General features: G+C 35.0%; 1 protein-coding gene across 2 annotated transcripts in view; it reads left to right on the plus strand.

The window, feature by feature from the left end:
- The first annotated feature begins 8,549 nt into the window (after positions 1-8,549).
- Positions 8,550-18,878, plus strand: part of UFM1 (ubiquitin fold modifier 1) — a 16,092-nt gene continuing 5,763 nt past the window's right edge. The window contains exons 1-5 of one of the 2 annotated variants that reach the window (XM_031031446.2): positions 8,550-8,891; positions 8,968-9,024; positions 13,519-13,576; positions 17,101-17,140; positions 18,562-18,594. In XM_031031446.2, coding sequence (XP_030887306.1) covers positions 8,890-8,891; positions 8,968-9,024; positions 13,519-13,576; positions 17,101-17,140; positions 18,562-18,594 — 190 coding nt within the window. In that variant the 5' untranslated portion in view covers positions 8,550-8,889. The remainder of the gene's footprint in view (positions 8,892-8,967; positions 9,025-13,518; positions 13,577-17,100; positions 17,141-18,561; positions 18,595-18,878) is intronic. The other variant, XM_031031445.2, reaches the window with a different exon arrangement.

An 18,878-nucleotide genomic window follows, 5' to 3' on the forward strand; every position in this document is an offset into this window, starting at 1 on the left:
TTAGTTCATTACCCTACTTTACACACCACCACCTTGAAAGCTACAAGGAAGGTTAATATCAAAGAGCAATCCTTCATTTCTAAGAAATATACAATCCTAGGAGAATCAATAATGAGATTTCTAATGCAGGGGCTTTGATTCAGAATAAACACATCACATAAAGTAATGGTGAGGGAACATGTGAGGATATTCACATACTTTTTTATTTGAATGGCTTCTTTATATCATCATATTGGATAAGAATCTTTAATTAGCCTTTTCTAACCTCAGCTTTCACTAGAAGCACTAAATTATGTGAGTAGTCCTGTCCTTTGAATAGGTAAGCCTTAAGAATGATGCAAGAATCAAAATGTATAATCTACTGCATTAAGAACATTTATGACTGTAGGTAATAACATTTAAAAACTTTACTGCCATTAGAATGCATTACCAATCTATAGCATGTTTAATATTAATTCACTAAATAAATATTGAGTAGTGCTATATGCCAGATACTGTTCTAGGTGCTGAAAATAAAAAAATGAGTAAGAACTCCTTCAGAAGCTCATTAAACAATTAATACTATAAATAAACATTGTATAGGATCAAGTTAGATAAGTTTTGTAAATAAATATCAATAACTACGCTTTTTCACTAATCTCTTACAAACCGTGTGTGACCTTAGACCAGTACATAACTTTTCTTGTTTATTTTCTCATTTTTAAAAGAGATAATAGTATCCACCCTAAATGCTTTCTACGTTTTATTTTAAACATCAAATAAGGCAGTGAATGTAAAAGCACTTCAAAGAGAACAAAATGCCATCAAAATGTAAGGGAATATTATCAATGGCTGTTTCTTGCTTTGGTTCTCACGATTTACATCTTTTTATATATATATATATATTAACATTATTTATACTTACTTTTAATACTTTTCTCTTTTGACTTTTGTAATAGAATTAAAAGCAATTTACCCACCACCATTATAGTAATACAATAGTCTGTTTTTATCTCTATATTTACCTTTACCAATGAGTTTTATACTTTCTTATTCTCTTGTGATGATACAATTCTTATTTACTTAAGATGTCACACCAGTTTAATACTTTCAAAGTGTCTCAGAGACTAACCTATATAATGACAACTAATAATACTTTAACTGAAAACAGGGGTCTGATGACCATGTTAATTCTTAAGAAATTACAAATTACAAAAAATTAAACATTGTGAGAAAATCTTATCATATAATTCCATACAGAAAACTAAAAAGAAAAGAGAAAATATTAGTTAGAAACAAATCTAGGGGCTCCTGGGTGGCTCGGTTGGGTGTCCAACTCTTAATCTCAGTTCAGATCTTGATCTCCAGGTCGTGAGTTCAGGTGCTGCATTGGGCTCCATGCCGGGCATGGAGCCTACTTAAAAAAAAAAAAAATCTAGGACAAGAATTTACAAGATAGAATATTAAAATAAGAAGATAAGGAAAGGCAATTTCATTTTCCCTTTAAGAAATAACTACTAAGGGGCGCCTGGGTGGCTCAGTTGGTTAAGCGACTGCCTTCGGCTCAGGTCATGATCCTGGAGTCCCGGGATCGAGTCCCGCATCGGGCTCCCTGCTCAGCAGGGAGTCTGCTTCTCCCTCTGACCCTCCTCCCTCTCATGCTCTCTGTCTCTCATTCTCTCTCTCGCAAATAAATAAAATCTTAAAAAAAAAAAATAAGAAATAACTACTAAGTTCATTCAATTTACAAAAATATTAAATGAAAATTTCCAGTATATATGGCAATAAATTTTTGTCTTCTTAGAGACTAAGCATTTCATACTATTATATGAAGGCACGTGCTTCAGTTTAAAGTACATTTCTACTCTTTTATTTGTAAACTCATATTTATATCAGTTATCATTATTTTTTATTTTATTTTTATAAAAATAATTTATTTTAATTGAAATAAACTGGTTTCTTTTCTAAATAACATATTCATCTATCCCTGTTTGTCTTTTATTTTTTGTTTTTAAATCACTCTTTACCATTTTTATTTTCTTATGTCATTGTAATTATATTTCTTAAATGCCTTTGATCATTATTTGACGTTATGAAGAATAAGATTAAGAATAAGGAAGAGAAATTTTCAAGGACTTGTAGTGTGGTTTTCTATGAAATTTACTTCTTTTGCAATATTATTTCTCCTACATATAGAATAGTTATGAAACGCATTTCCCATAGGTTAATGTGAAAGCAACTCAGTAAATTAAGACTCTGGTATAGGACTTTAGACAGAAATGAGAACTCTCTCCACCCCACCACCACCAAACCTGCCTGCCCAACACAATATAGCCTGAAGTGGCACATGTCTTCAATATACAAGTGGCACTTCTTCAGTGATTAATTACAGGACTTGTTTTTATGTGAGAATGATCTTTTGATAAATTCATCTACAATTCCACATTTAAGAATGTGTTTTTTCTTATAGGAAGTAAAATAGTAGGAACTAAAGAAGAGAATCTGATTACATATCAGAGAAAATAGTTTTACATTATATCTAACAGGAACAAAGTAAAATATTGCTAAACTTACCTCACCAGTAAGATAGCCTTGCATCTGTGAGGTTTTAAGGAATACCTGATTTCACCAATAGTAGAGTTACTAGATCATTTAAGATCCTCAAAGCATATATCCCTGTGTACTAGAACAGAAAAGCAGTCAGGAAACCTAGAAGATCTGTTTTGCCCCAAACTGGTTTTATAAATTCTGGGCTTTAAATTCTGCACCACGGTGGCATCAGGAAAATATTTCCAAGTAATAATAGAAGTTTCTTTCTCCTTTTTAATCTTTACTTCATTACTCTTTCTTCTGTTCAAAGACACTAGTACTCCAGTACTTCACAGAGAGGAAAAGCATGTCAGGCAACAGAGAACAAAATAAGACAATTCTAAGCTTGTGAGTTGCAAAATATATAAAGTAGATACTTGAAAGCTTAATTTCTGAGCCACATACATTTTCCCTCTGCTGCCTTCTCAACCTTCTCTAGCCAAGGTGTTAAACTAATTTGGGCTGAAGTAAGGAGGAAAAAAAACCCATAGAGTTAGGACATGGAAGATATTCCTTAAAAAATGGACCTATTCCCTGATCCCTAGGAAAACAACCACTATAGAATTATAGAACCCGAGAAAAGATGTCTAGTTTTTGCTCCAGTGGAACCCAGGAAAGCAACAAATTCCCCCCTTTATTCTGGAGAGAGAAACTCATAACCAGTAAAAGAAGACCCAGCCCTGCTGATTTCCTACATTCACAGAGTAATCTCTTATATCCCTTAAATAGGACTGGTGGGTCTGAAGACACCTTGCCAACATTCAAAAAGAATATATATCCCCAGAGAATAATGGGATAGCAGATATCTCAGATGATGTCAGTGGATATAAACTACAATGGGTATATGGACAGATGATGACAAACAGATATTCTGAAAGCCTGTATTCTTTTTTTTTTTTTAAAGATTTTATTTATTTATTTGAGAGAGAGAATGAGAGAGAGAGAGCACATGAGAGGGGGGAGGGTCAGAGGGAGAAGCAGACCCCCCGCTGAGCAAGGAGCCCGATATGGGACTCGATCCCGGGACTCCAGGATCATGACCCGAGCCGAAGGCAGTCGCTTAACCAACTGAGCCACCCAGGCGCCCGAAAGCCTGTATTCTACATACAAGAAGAACTGTAGTGGAACCATATTGGATCTAGAAATCCCAACTTGACTAAGAAAACTTTGATTTGGCCGAGAAAAATCAGGTTAACTTAGTGCCAGTAGGTAGAAATTGGCTTGAAACAGAGAGACAGAGAGAAAGAAAAAAGGAATTATATTTTTAGTACACCAGAGATCGGGCTGTGAGAAGTTAGTATCCATTATAAACCAGTGCTTCCCAATGCCCCTTTTCTTATTGCAAATATTTTAATGCTCCCTTTTTAATCCTGAATATAGGTTCCTGGATAATACAAACTACCTACACACATAGTTTTAAAAAATCTGTATCATGTCCTAACTATAATATATAAGAGAAATAAAAGTAAATTATAATAATTTGGCATGTACTTTAATATAGGTTTCACATAAAATCTATACAGTGAAGTGAAATGAAGCTGTTATAGTGAACTGGCTAATACTTGTACCAGTGTGTAAGGTAATCATGAATAAAATAGCCACAGATATACCTTGATACTGCTGTATTGATTGGAAATTCAAATATCATGAAAAGTGTAGCAGTTGATTACATGATTTTTCAAAAAGCTTAAGAAGTCTTGAAAAGTACCAGGAAAAAATAAAAAGTAAATCTCTTCTTGATTTCCATTGTACTTGCATGCCTTGAAAATGCACGATTTTTACCTTTTCCCACTCTTTGCATTTAGCATTGCTAGTCCCCTGACAACCTGCCCACTAAAATTCCAGTATCACTCCCAGTCATTTTTTTGTAACCGTGTTTTTCTTTCAGTCTTTAGAATCTTTAAAGATAAACTTTTATTGGAATAGAATACACACAAAATACACAGACCCTAAGTATATCAACTTGATGAATTTTCATAGAGTTAATACAGCAGTATAATCAACACCCAGGTCAGGAAACATGTTATCAGCATCCATGAAGCTCCTTTTATACTTCCGTCACTGTGCCCCCACAAAAGCAACCTCCATTCTCACTTCTAACACCATAGATTAATTTTGTTGATGTTGAACCATATACATAAATGGTCTCATTCAGTGTGTACTCTTCTGTTTCTGGTTTCTTCTCGAAATGGTACTGTCTCTCCTGAGTTCCTTTTGAATTCCTTTTCAACATAATATAAAAGATTCTACAATTATATGAGAGGAATAACTATTATTATATCTGGCACAGGATAAGAAATCTAACTGACTTTGAGACTGAAGTGGGAAAAACAGAGTATCTATGATGTAAGTGTAATATTTATAAATAAGTGATCATAGATTCATGGTATATCATGTTGAGGAGTGTAGGCTCTGAATCCAACCTGCCAGGATTCCAATACCAGCTCTGGCACTTTACTAGTTTTGTGACCTTGAAAAAATTAGTTTCTCTTAACTTCCTTATCTGTGAAAGAGGGATAACAATATTTGCTACCTCAAAGTATTGTTTTGTACTAGCTAAGGATACAGCTTAGATCCTTAAACTCCTGTAGTAAATAAAACCCGGTTTTAATATCAGATATCTGAGTTCGATCTCATTTCAACCACTTATTTAAATTTAGGATAAGTCTTTTAATTGTTGTGTGCTACTTTCTTCTTCTAATAGTGGAATATTAATAGTATTAACCTCAGAGCTGTTGGAAGAATAAAAATGAGTAGAACAAACCATAATCCTGTGTTTGGAATAGACCTGTCAGAGATTATTTTAATTTTTCTAACAAGTAATGTTCCCATTAAACAAATAATTCACATGATATTTAGAGAGAAAATTTAATTATACAAGACTGGTAAATTCCCATTTTGTTTTGTTTGTTTTTACAATTTAAAATGTTTTCTCACAATGAAAGTATTTTACAAATTCTGTAGTTAAAATATTCCAAGTCTTGTGATTATATCTCACATTTACAAGGCTTATAGTCAAACAATGACCTTCCTAAGAAAAGCCCTTTTTTTCTCATTTAATTTCAGGAAATATTTGGGAAGGGTATGGAATCATAATAATCAAGGGCAGAGGTGCCTGGGTGGCTCATTCAATTAAGCATCCGACTCTTGGTTTTGGCTCAGGTCATGATCTCAGGGTGGTGAGATAAGCGCCCTGTATGGGGTCCAAGCTCTAGGTGGAGTCTGCTTGGAATTCTCTCCCTCCCCCCTACCCCCACCCCAGCTCTCTGGCTCTCTCTCTCTCAATCAGAAAAATAAATAAATAAAATAATAATCAAGTGCAGCACATTTAGAGCTGTGATCTCCTCTAAAGCTTTACTAGGCTCTAATCTCACCCATATTTCATCATTCTTTGGCTCTCAGGGATGTAAACTTATACTCCTTATCTTAGGATCAACACAACATTTACATATTCCCAAGTACTTTTGTCTACCGGATCAACTCTCCCATTTAAGGTTTCTTTTCATTGATATATAACTTAAAGGCAATCATAGTTTAAAATCTGTATTTTGTGATTCCCCTTATACTAAATGTTAAAGATAATACTTAGCACAAAGTAAATCTTAATACATTTTGAGCCATTATTATTATCATGGCCCCAATGATATTAATGTCCCATAGAGGATTGTAGGAAGAGTAAAGATAATTTTTAAAAATGACCAAATTAAACTGCAATAAAAATATCCATTCATTATCAATTGGCCAAACTACAATTTTTTTCCTGTAATATGAAATGTTTGGAGTAAAAGATCCTAAGATTTATCCCAGTGAAAATCTTTCAGGATTACATAATTAGAGTATCAGGTGATTTTAGTCATAATCATAAATATAGTCAAATTAGGGTGAAAAACTTAGGAAGACAATTTTTTTTTTTTTTTTTGCTTCCAAATCTGACGTTTTCTATCTTATTTAAAGCTGGTTACAGATATACTGGTAAGAAGGATTTTTATGACTACATAAGCAAATCTTTTTAGTTCTTATACAAATTTAATTTCCCTCCAATTCCTTTCTAATAATGAGAAATTTGTATGCTTTTGCAAACAGAACATTGGTGTTTCATTTATATTTAATGGGTTCTAATATGGTCATACTGTGCACTCTATAATCATTTCTGCCTCTACATGATACTAATTGGATCCCTTCCAAAACACATTAGGCCATTTATGCTGTTCCTTGCCTTAAAATGTTGCATTTGCCAATTACCTCATAAATCCAGAGTTCGCTTTTGTTTACGGTCATTAAATGTACTTCAGCACTTTAACGTTTCAGTAAATAAGGTTCTTTTTCTGATATACTTGCCAAATTTTGCTGGATGCCCTAGCAAAGTTAAAAGAACAAATAATATTAAGTATAAATGAATCTATTTATCAATTCTTTTCTTGTATCAAGAAAATAAAACTCAGAAGGCTCTAGAAATTATGCTGTGACTCTGAGGATACAAATATATGGGTAGGAAGGTTAGGGTATTGAGGTGGGAAAGAATTCTAAAGATTTAGGAATAAGTTCTTTTCAATATCTTTTGAACACAATATTTTCCCCTTGTCCTTTTGATATAATACATTATATTAATATGTTTTCTAAAGAGGTAATGGAATGTGAGTACTGAAGTCACACTGCCTGGGGTTGAATCTTGTCTTCACTACTTTTTATAAATATAATAAAAACCCTATAAACAAAATACTTTTTCTCTTCAGGATTTCACAACATGTTTTTATACACGAGCAGAAATAAAACTATAAATAAAAAAGATGCAAATATTGTTTAAAAATACATATGTATTTTTAGAAATAAAGACTGTAAGTATGCACTCTAGTCTCTTCATTGCTTGGCTGACACCAGGTAGACACAATCAGTAGTTTTCTTCTTACTGCTGTTCTCAAAAATCATAGTCATACCAACTAATCCCATAGTTTCAGCTATTAATGCTATACCTGTCAATCCCCAAATCTATCAATCAACATTTGCCTCTAGCTTTCTGCATTTTCTGCATTTTTCTAAGTGAAGAACACACATGAGTGTCATGAGAATATCAAAGCCTTTCTTTTCTAAGGCAGAGTCAGCACTCTCCCTGGGGAGCTGTGACCACAGCAGAGCACTCTGATACAAAATTACAGAAATTGGTCTTTAACATTCCTGCTGCAGTTGCTTCCCTATTCCTCTTAGCTATCTCTCCTTAAAAAATCTAACATAATATCTGAAAAATTAGCTAGATCTCCTCATTATTTTAGTACTTACCTGTTTCCTATTTTGTCATTCATTGCAATATTTCTTAGAAAAGGCATTACAGACATTGTGAGAGGGATGTTTATCTTGCAAACACAGATGATTAGATTTGTAATAAATTTAGAGGACATTCAATCTGTCTTCACATACTAGAACTTGTTAGATCCCAGAGGGTTGGCACCTACCTATCTTACTCATTCCAGCATCCCCAGCGTTTAGCTTTTTACTGCCTGCCACATAGAATGGATTCAAAGTTTGTTATTAAATTGAATAAATGTGCTGATGATCAGCACCCTAGTTCCTTGGTTTAATCCAATTAGGCCACACAATAAACTTTTGGAATCCTGTTCATGGATTGCTCTTTCCATCTACACTCCAAGTTGCTCTAGCACAGGGATCTTGTCTATCTCACCAACTTGGTAACTGTTGTCTGTTGAAGTTAGACGTCAGTATTGTGTTTAGTGTTAAGGGGAAAAAATTGGAAATACAAGATATAACAGCATTGCATTGCTGGAAAGACAGAAGAATACTAACACTAAAGCGGGGCGAAGATTCCAGTGTCTTGAACTCCACACTCCAGATTTTCCGCGAACCGGTTGCCTTAGCAACTTCGTGGAACGCCGGGCCCCCCCCCAGCCCCGCCCACCTCCCGCCCCTCGCCACGCCTCACTCTGCGCCCGCTTACTCTATGCTCTTACTTCCGCCCCAGGCTGCCAGCTGCGACCTAGAGTCCTACCGTCTCTACCCATATTGGTATTGCCTGACTGAAAATACGGAAGAACATAATCGCAGTTAGAAAAATATTCTTCCATACGATCCATGCTTTAGTCTCAGAGCTTGAAATGTAAAAAAAGTAGCTCTTTGTAACTTGTAGGCTCCGCCTAGCTCGAACAACAGGAGCCGATTTTCAGGCAGTGCCTTAGACAACAGCAACTTTGGAGGTCCCCAGTTTGCTGAGGGAGACGTGGACCTGAGTGAGGCGGTGCGTTCCCGGGCACGGCAGAGGAAGTGGGAGACCAGGCGGAATTGGCGGGCATCTCCACCCGGAGCGGCTCCACCATGTAAGTGTTTTTTGACCCCGATTCCAACCCCTGGTCCCGCTGCACGACTTTAACTCTCTCCCGCTCTCCTCCTCAGGTCGAAGGTTTCCTTTAAGATCACGCTGACGTCGGACCCGCGGCTGCCTTACAAAGTGTGAGTAGCCTGGCGGCGGTGTGGCTTGCGGGTTAGGGGGGACCAGGCTGGCCTCCAGATCCTCTCCCACCCCAGCAGGCTGCATGCCGTCCCTTTTCCCCTCCCTCGCTCTTCCTGGAGCCTCCCCCATCCCCCTCGAGCCTGAGAGGCGACATCCCGCGCCCGTCGCACTGAGTGTCAGCTCACCCCGGCGCGAGGGAGCAAGGGCGTGTGACTGGAACGTGGTGACCTGTCCACGGGACTCCCTGGGTGGGTGTTGGAGCGGGAGGACGTGTAGACGACTCTAATGATTTGCTGGGGTCCTTAAGGAAGTCCCTATCTGCTCCTGATTGGAAGGGCCTTTTGCCGCTTTGACCAGCTGTTACAGGAAGGGGAAGACAGCCCAGTTCAGATTCTGAAATTACTTGAACGTTTATCACTGTCCGTCTTCTGATTCCGTGTGAGTGACTCAACAGTAGGACGTCACAAAGTAATGAGCTTCAAGTCATACACTTATTATGTTGGGATTTAATAAAGTGTGATTAGTAGGAATGGGAAATGCAGAAATAGGGCAGTTTATCCACGCGAGGCCTTTTTTCCTCCTTTAGCAGTTGAATGATGGATTGGCACGGCCTCAACTACATATTCATCCGGAATTTTCTGTGATTTTAGATAAACATTATTGCAGCTGGAAGTCGCATAAAATGCGGCAAAGGACAAGACTTCAATAGGATTTTAAACATAGTTAATATAATTAATATTGAGACCTACTTAACCAAACTGTTAGCAGTTGTCAGCCTCAGTGACTTAACTATCTATGACCCATGCAACTCCTACCCTTAAGCTTTTTCCCATGCAACTCCTACCGTTAAGCTTTTTTGATCATTTGATCTCTAGATGAATCTTTTTTTCACCTTATCTCAAATATACATGGTTACAGCCTAAAACCTTAAGGTCTTTTTCAGTAACTGCTCCAGCTAAGGCGTCATTTTCAAGTATGCTCTTGTGGATGACCACATTTTCTTCTTACATCTAATTTACTCTAATATTTCAGAGTAATGAATTAAAAGGAATTAATTCATTGATCAGACTGCTTTTTAAATCTGTCACTACCCTCTCCCCCCTGCTTTACCCGGTTCCTTTTCTTACCCTCCTAGAGTCCATGGTCTGGTCATTCTGTCTGGTGTCCACTCACCTCAACTCTGGTGTTCTCCTCTCCCCAGTATGTTTTGCTTGGTGAAACATCCAACTCTGAGCTCAACCACCATGTTCTCTGTACATAGCTGAATGTCTTTAGAGAAAATTACACAATTAGGCTGATGGATTTTATGTAAAATTCACAACTATGCTCAATAGTACCTAATGCTCTGCTACAGTTCCCAGGTTTGCTTATTTTTCTTTTTATTCTCTGACAGAATTTAAAAATCTATTCATACTTTTTACAGTGCTTTTCCCTTTTTCCGAAGCCATCAGAGGAAAATTCATCTTTCCATCATCACATCTATAAAGCTACTGCTATGTCTATAAACCCATAGTTTCTGTCCACCATCCTATTACAAAGGAAAACATGACTTTATTCCTATGAAAACCAGCTGTACCACTTGGGCTCTGGATCTCATCTATTTTAGTCTTCTCAAGATTAAAGTAGATGGAATCCAGAGATTCCTCCCTCCTAATCATCTTTGATTTCTCCCTTTATACTGGGTTATTCTCGTCAATGTATAAATATTCTCTAGAAAAAAGTGAGAAGGTGGGAGAAAGGACAGAGTAGGACAGCAGTAGTATCTGTAAGAGTGCCTGGAATTTTGTACCAGTTCAATTAATATTGGTGACTGAGTGAATATAATAGGCATACCTAGTGTTTGGTGTGTGTATGTATGATCTGTATGTGGGTGTGTGTGTATATAAAATACGTGTAACGTGTGTGTGTATGTGTGTGTGTAAGGTTAGTTATGCTATATATCCTATTCAAAGTAATTGGTAACTAGTACTTGGGTACTATTAAATGCAATTTTTAAAATTTATGGGAGAACATGCTTTGACTTTTTAATGTTACTTTTCACTTGCCAAGCCAGTAAATATATGCTTTGATAGAAAAATGTCCTTTGGGCGCCTGGGTGGCTCAGATGGTTAAGCGTCTGCCTTCGGCTCAGGTCATGATCCCAGGGTCCTGGGATCGAGTCCCGCATCGGGCTCTCTGCTCCTTGGGAGCCTGCTTCTCCCTCTGCCTCTCTCTCTGTCTCTCATGAATAAATAAATAAAAAAAAAAAATCTTTAAAAAAAAAAAAAGAAAAGAAAAATGTCCTTTGAGTTTCTAGCATTACTAATAGTTGAATTCTAAAAAGGATGTTTCAGTTCCTCATTTATTCTGGGGGATGTCAGAGTTTTTACTGGTTTTTTTGTTTTGTTTTTTGTTTTTTGATAGATTCACTCTTGGTATTGCCATTAGGTTATAGAAATGTTCAATCAAATGTGCTCTTGTATATATGGGATGAATTAAATGTAGCTTTGACTTTTTCAGTCTGATTCCTATCTTTCATTCTCATTCCCACCTCTTCTCTCACCTTCCTTACTACCATAATTACTTAATCAAAGCTTCAGTCAGTGTTCACATATTGACAAGGGAGCCCTTTAGTCCTCTCTGCTTTTACACATGTTCTTTTCTGTGTTTGGATTGTAGTCTTGGGACCATGACTTCTGGACAAACAACACCCTTTAATAATCAGAATGTCACCTCAGTAAAGATTTCTGTAATTGTCGAGGGAGTTCATCTCTCCCTTCTTCAGTTTCCTATAGAAACTTCATTCTCAGTTTTTTATAATAGCACTTGTCAAGTTTTGTCATATTTCTGTTTATATGTAATATTTATTAAAAAGACAAAATTTACTAGTAATTTACTTTAAAAATTCCTCTTAATATACAGAATAATTCCCATTTATTCAAACCACCAGTGTAGTGTTTAAGCTCCAAATTTGCAAAATGATGCAACTGGCAAACAAAACAAATTCAAATCTAGATAAAATTTGTGGAGTTGCATAACTCCCAGTCCCTCTGTGATTTTTCTGCCACTTAGAACATGCATTGAAATACGTTTTCATTTTACTATTTTATTGGATTATCTTTGGACAGTCTCACCAATTTAAAATACAGGTAGAAACATATTTTAATGAATATCAGTATGACATTTAGGTATGTATTACAGGGACATTTCCTGTCTGCAGTTCACAAGTGAATTGAAACCCTAAGGTTTTAAGAGTTCCTTTGAAGCACAGTTTTAGGAAAATGAATCTCAGTTTCGAAACTGTAAATGTACTACAGAAATACTTGCCAAGTACAATTCCCTACTTTGTATACTATCACATTCCCATTTTAGCAGATACTTTTTAAACAAATGGCTATCCTTTAGAATTTTGTTTCTATTGTCTCCAAAAAAACAAGGAAAGAAAAGGGGAGAAAAATGTCCATTTTCACTCTTGAGTGGTATTTTGGAGAAGTAGAATGGTGGCAGCCAAGAATCTCCTACTGGAAGTCATTATAATGTGTTGTGGCAGCTAGTGATTTTTATATTCAGTGATCTGTAACTAAGTGAAGAAATGGGACACATACCTAAGATGTTACATAATGGTAATTTATTACAACATTAAAGAACAATACTCTGGTGACAAATAGAGAAGTGTCAAAGAGAAATGTTAGCTTGCCAGTCACTTCCCTGGTTTGAAAGATAATCTGTTTTACAGTCTTGAGTCATTTTTATTTATTTCACATTAGGAACTTTTTATATATTTTTTAACTTCTTTGTTTTTAAGTGTTTTCTTAGGGTATAATGTCAATTCTATTTTTAGTTTTTAAATTGGAAAATTCATACAGATTGACCATTTATCGGTAATCTTTCATATACTTAACACAGTACAAGTTAGTAACAAAATCACACATTACTCTACAAAATGTTATTTCAGATTGTATTAAGCCCTTTTTCTAATGATGATATAAAGGTAGAAAATCACTTCACATTTTATCATAGTGAACATACTCATTTACACCAATTTAATCTATTTCAGACTTGATTATTAAGAGTGCACTGGAAAGTTCATGAGAAGGTTAAGCTAGACTCTTAAAATGAAAGTGATGATCCTCCTGCATCAGGTGCAGAGGTGTTTGGACTGGAGGTGGTAAAGTGGACTGATGACTAAGGAGAAATGTGACTTTTTGAAATCCATTTGTGGAAACCAGCAGCCTATATGCTAGAACTTTTTGTATCAAAGTATTACAAATATATAAGGTTTCACCTATATGGGTTAATTTTCAGGTGGAGCTGTGGGCATCATCTCAATTAGGAAACTAATTGCTTTTTTTTTTTTCATTTTAAAGTTAATGAGCATAGTGTGCAGTCAAAATAGACAACCTTCAGCCTCAAAAACCAGTTTTGTCCAGGTCTACCACATTAGCCAAAATAAGGAACGAGGGGCTTTAAGAATAATCAGCTTTTTAAAAAATTCTTTTTAATTCTTCTTGCAGACTTAGTGTTCCTGAAAGTACACCTTTCACAGCAGTCTTAAAGTTTGCAGCAGAAGAAGTAAGTGTAGAAATTGGAACAACCTGTATGGAATGCAGTTTACTGGTATCTTTTTCAAAAGTCTTTAAATTTGCGGGGCGCCTGAGTGGCATAGTTGGTTAAGCGTCTGACTCTTGGCTTCAGCTCCGGTTTGATCTTAGGGTCATGAGATCGAGCCCTGATCTGTTTCTCTCTCCCTCTCCTCCCTTCTCTCTCTCTTTCTCTCAAATAAATAAATCTTAAAAAAAAAAAAAAGAAAAAGTCTTAAGTCTTAGGTACTCTGACCTACCACTTCCATGCGGATTCATTACTAGGTTAATGCTATAAAAAAGTTAAGCCCTACTTACAGAAGTAAGTGAATGGAAGTTAAGACTTAATAGAAGTAGGGAAAGTGAGTTAAACAAATCTCTGTTTAATGCATCCATTGAAAATTTTAAGGAAAAGTTTTACTGAAATTGAAAAGGTTTGAGGATATGGGAATTTTTTAAACAGCAACATTATTTTACAGTGTAGTCCGTAAACCTGTTTTTACTCATTTTGATTCTCAAATTAGAATTTTTTAATGTCTTTATCATATTTCCCAAGTTTTCTGTATGAGCATGTCAACTGGTTGCTTTTAAAAGTGTGTAGTCTTTTAAAGCATTTTGGGTTTTTGGTTCTTAAGAAATAAGATTTTTTTCATCCGAAGTTATCAGATGCATCCATAAAGCAGCTTTTTGGACATAACACTACAAGAGTAGCTTGGTCTGGTGGAAATGGCATAAAATGTGACTTGTGAGACGTTTAATTGTGTCATTAATTATTTGTGTGATATGGGCAAACCTCCCAATTTCTCTTTTCTTCAAATTTCATATCCTGTAAAGTGGGAGTAATTAATATCTATCCTTCCTGTCTGATTAAATGATTTTGAGTAAAAATATAATTGCATTTACTGATATTTTGTGAAGTTAAAAGTGCTGTACAAATCTAGAGTAACTCAAATCCAAATGTTTTGATTCAGAATCTTCGAAAAAGTTTGTAGTCACAGAAAAATAATTTTAGTAACTAAATAAACTGGCTTAACCCATAATCCTACCCTGAATTTAAGTTATTAATGGAAAATCAGCCAACATATCAGTAGTTACAGATACTGTGCAGGACCACTGACATCATTTATCACTCCTTCATAATTGAACTGAAAAGTGGTAGTACTTGTTTTATAGTCAATTTTAATCTTTTTCACCCATATAGAATAACTAAAAAGGAAACAAATCTGAGTACAGCATCAGCATTACTTTCTGCTGCACAGATCACCTGCAAGAATTATTCCTGGTCCTGGGGCATAGCAGATCCCACAAATTGTAATTTAAGAAGTATGTCAATTTGAGCTATAATTAATATTTTATTATTATATTTTGTAGTTATATCTGTTCTTTGTAAGGCAAAGGCATTGTTGTGATCTTGGTCTTCTGGTGAAAGTATAAAAAAATTACAACAGACATGCAATAGAAAATAATCTTACAAATTTCACATAGCTGCTTATATTTATTGAGATTTTAATGTAGCTTATAACCGTTGATGAATTGCAGGTGTTACACCTTTAGAAAGGTTATGACTTTCAGGCAGCAATGAGAAGGACTTTCACAAGATGAGACATTATAGGATCTTACAGTGAAGACAAGAGTTGACTTGACGAACTGAGTCTGTGGATTTAAATCCCTAGTAAAATCTCTTAATAAAAAAATAAGAAAATTCCCCAATAGGAGTAAGAATTAATTTAAGTAGTGAGCTGTGAAAACCTGAGAATAGCCTTTTAACATTCTAAGTTACAAGATTTAGGGGTCTGAGAAAGAAAAGAAATGAAAATTTAGGAGCATGAAATACTTTGCATCCAGAAGGAAACTTGTCAGTCGTGTAGGGTGAACATAATAGTTGCTGAATTTTACATCACTAGTGATGCTTCCCAGATTTCTGCTAAACTGTTGCTACTACATTCTGGAAAGGGGAGTAATTATGTCAGCAGTTGCTTATGGTTTTTAATGTTCATAAATATGGTGCCACTATATGGATGTGACTAAAAACGCATAGCTTATCCTAAAATGGACATAATCTAAGAATAAGACAGTAGGGTAACTAGAAACTTTGTAATCTCAAATTTTAGAAATATGAGATGTTTTATTAAGTATTACAGTCTCTATAAATAACTTTTGAAGTATTTTAATATTAAAGCACATTTTGAAGTTATTTTAAGTTAGGTTTATTTAAATTTTTTAAATCTTTAAAGGACATTTACAAATAAAAATAGACCATATAGACTGTGAAGTTAATGTGTTTATTAGGTGCATAATCCAGTAACAGGTATTGTTCTCATGCATAGTTAAATTTTTATTTTAAAACTTGATTTTTTAATTTATAACTTAAACTTTTAGTTGTTTTTAACTATGTATATGTGGCCATTATAAATACCCAGAGCAGCATTTCCCAGAATACTTTTCCAAGGCCACTAGAACCACCAAAACAACAACAACAAAAACAATGAAAAACTAGAATTAGTGGCCAAAGAGTATGGGAAATACTTTATTCACCATTTCCTTCTTGACATTAAATCAACTATATTAGCTGCATATTAGCTGATTTTGAAAAGAATACTACTTTAATGTTTTCCAGATTTATTTGATCACAAAACTCAACTGTAATATCTATAAAACTAGTCTATAAGCATAGAAGTACTTAATAAATATTTGTTAGATAAATGAATGAACTTATGAGTACATGAACACATTTTGACAACTGCTGGTCTCAAAAGAATTAGGACTTCTCCCTTTAGCTACCAATAAGTTCCATACCACATTTTATTGATTCAGAAAACAAATCTTTTTACACCTCTGGAAGTACATCAGTGGAGTCTTACTCTCACTCTTAGCCAAGTGGCAGTCACATAATTGTCTAGTTGACATCATCTGCACCCACTTGAACTTAGTTGTTATTTCCTGGTGGCATAATTAGACTGTTGCAATCCTGTGAAATATAAGTCAGCAATATATTCAGAGGAGAATTTGAGGAAGGAATTTGAGCTTTGGTTGGTCTTCCATTAAATACAAGATAGCATTTGTTTGATCTTACTGCTTCTACAGAGAAATTTTAGGAATGTTCCAAGCAAGTGGTTTGCTTTTATTTTTGATTATGCAAGAGAGTTATATATGATAAAAGTAACATGTCTAAGTCTGAAAGAGTAAACATCGATCATAGATTTATTGACAGTGTTTTTCTTTTTCTGTAATGCATAAAATAAGATGCATTTTCCAATCCCTGGTGTCCTACATGCAGTGAAATGCAGTATTTAAAAAAAATTATTGTTCATTAAATATAAGCCAATTAATAGTATTTTCTTTGATGACATTATTTATCCTAAAAGATAAATCACATTTTAGGATTATAGAATTGATTGTATATACCCCATCCTTGCTAACCATCTTTCATAGTTTATGTATATAAATATTTATATATTTTTTATATAAACTTTCACAAAGATACAAAATAATTTTTTTCCATTTTCTCCTTTTTAGTTTAAAGTTCCTGCAGCAACAAGTGCAATTATTACCAATGGTAAGAAATCATTTTAAAACTATTACCTCAGAGCTATAGAAATTGTTTTAAAAAGTCAAATTAATTAAAATCGACTTAAAAAGGCCAAAATTAATATTAACATAAATGATATACATAATTGTAAATACTAAGTCAAGGTATTGTCCATAATGAGCTCTTTTCGGTTTCTTTATGCTTCTGGTATTTTATAGCACTTTACAATATCTTGTGTCCTTACCACTTCATGCCAGATTATTACTAAAAATAACTTTTCCCTTTATTTAACAAGGTGTGTTGTAGTTTTTTAATAAGTTGTAGATGCTTTTAGAATATAAGAAGTTAAATGGGAATGTACCTTTGCTATAGCTTTTTTTATCAGTCTTTTTTTTTTATTTTTTTTTTAAAGATTTTATTTATTTATTTGAGAGAGAGAATGAGACAGAGAGAGAGAGAGCACGAGATGGGGGAGGGTCAGAGGGAGAAGCAGGCTCCCCGCTGAGCAGGGAGCCCGATGTGGGACTCGATCCTGGGACTCCAGGATCATGACCTGAGCCGAAGGCAATCGCTTAACCAACTGAGCCACCCAGGCACCCCCTTGCTATAGCTTTTTATTGCTTTCCTGTAGTAAACTATTTCTTATAAGCTTGAAATAATGAGGATTTTATTCAATTAGATCTATAGTTTAAATTCTGAATATCTTAGAATACTAGTAATAATTGTGATGGAACTAGCCCTGTGAGAAGATACTGAAATAAGATGAAGGGTAAAGATTGCGGGAAGGCCTTCACGATCTTGCAAAAATACAAGGTAGTATTTGTTGGTGCTCGCCAGTGGTTCAGGTGCAGTTAGGATAGTCTAAGAGAACATGCGTTTAATGCACGGTAGCATGCTTTAGTTTAGATACGACAGAATTTCTCATTCTGAAACATTCCATATGCTGTCATATTGCAGTGTTTCTCTACCTGACCTACTTTCCAGAAAGTTTTAGATTTACAAATTAGCTGTTAGGAAGTGCTTTGTAAACTTTCATCAGGTGTCACTGCAACTTGAATTAAATGACTTTGGGGCCTCTCCTGGGGAGATTTTATGCCTTGGGAGCAATATGTTAATGATGAAGGATATAACCTAAAGTGCTTTTGACTTTATTTTTCACTGGGTGTGGTGTGGTAAAATACATTGTCTTCCATGGAACTTATCAGGATCATGGCATTGACAGGTGTTCTTGTCTAACCCAGCAATATGTGTAAATGCATAATAATAACGGATATTTATTTCAATATATTTCAACAGGTAACTTACTGAAAGATTGGTCATTCGTGTTTTTGGATTTAAATTGTTTGGCTTGTGCCTGTATACATAGTAATGACAAATCTCTTGTTACATTAAACCATTTTAGCTTTAGAAATAAAACCACTTAGATAATTTTATGACTTCTTTTCTAGATGGAATAGGAATAAATCCTGCCCAGACTGCTGGTGAGTATTTGTCTGAAACTCACAGACATGTGGGTGGGGCTCTGCGTGTCAGTTGATACTGAACATGTGATTCATTCTAATTAGACTAGATAGGGTTTTTATCAGGATAATAGCTATTTTTTAAGGGTTATGTAGGAGTCTTTACCTGTGTCTTGGAGTAATTTGTTTTGTTATGGGTATCAGTTATATATGCTTTTGGCTACAAGTAAGAGAAAACCTCACTAATAAGCATTAAAAGATGTTTAATACATGGAACCAAAAGTGACGGTAAGATCGTACTCTTT

Source organism: Leptonychotes weddellii, chromosome 3 (assembly GCF_054177405.1).
Source record: "Leptonychotes weddellii isolate Sample4059 chromosome 3, ASM5417740v2, whole genome shotgun sequence".
In the NCBI taxonomy this organism is placed as follows: Eukaryota; Metazoa; Chordata; class Mammalia; order Carnivora; family Phocidae; genus Leptonychotes; species Leptonychotes weddellii.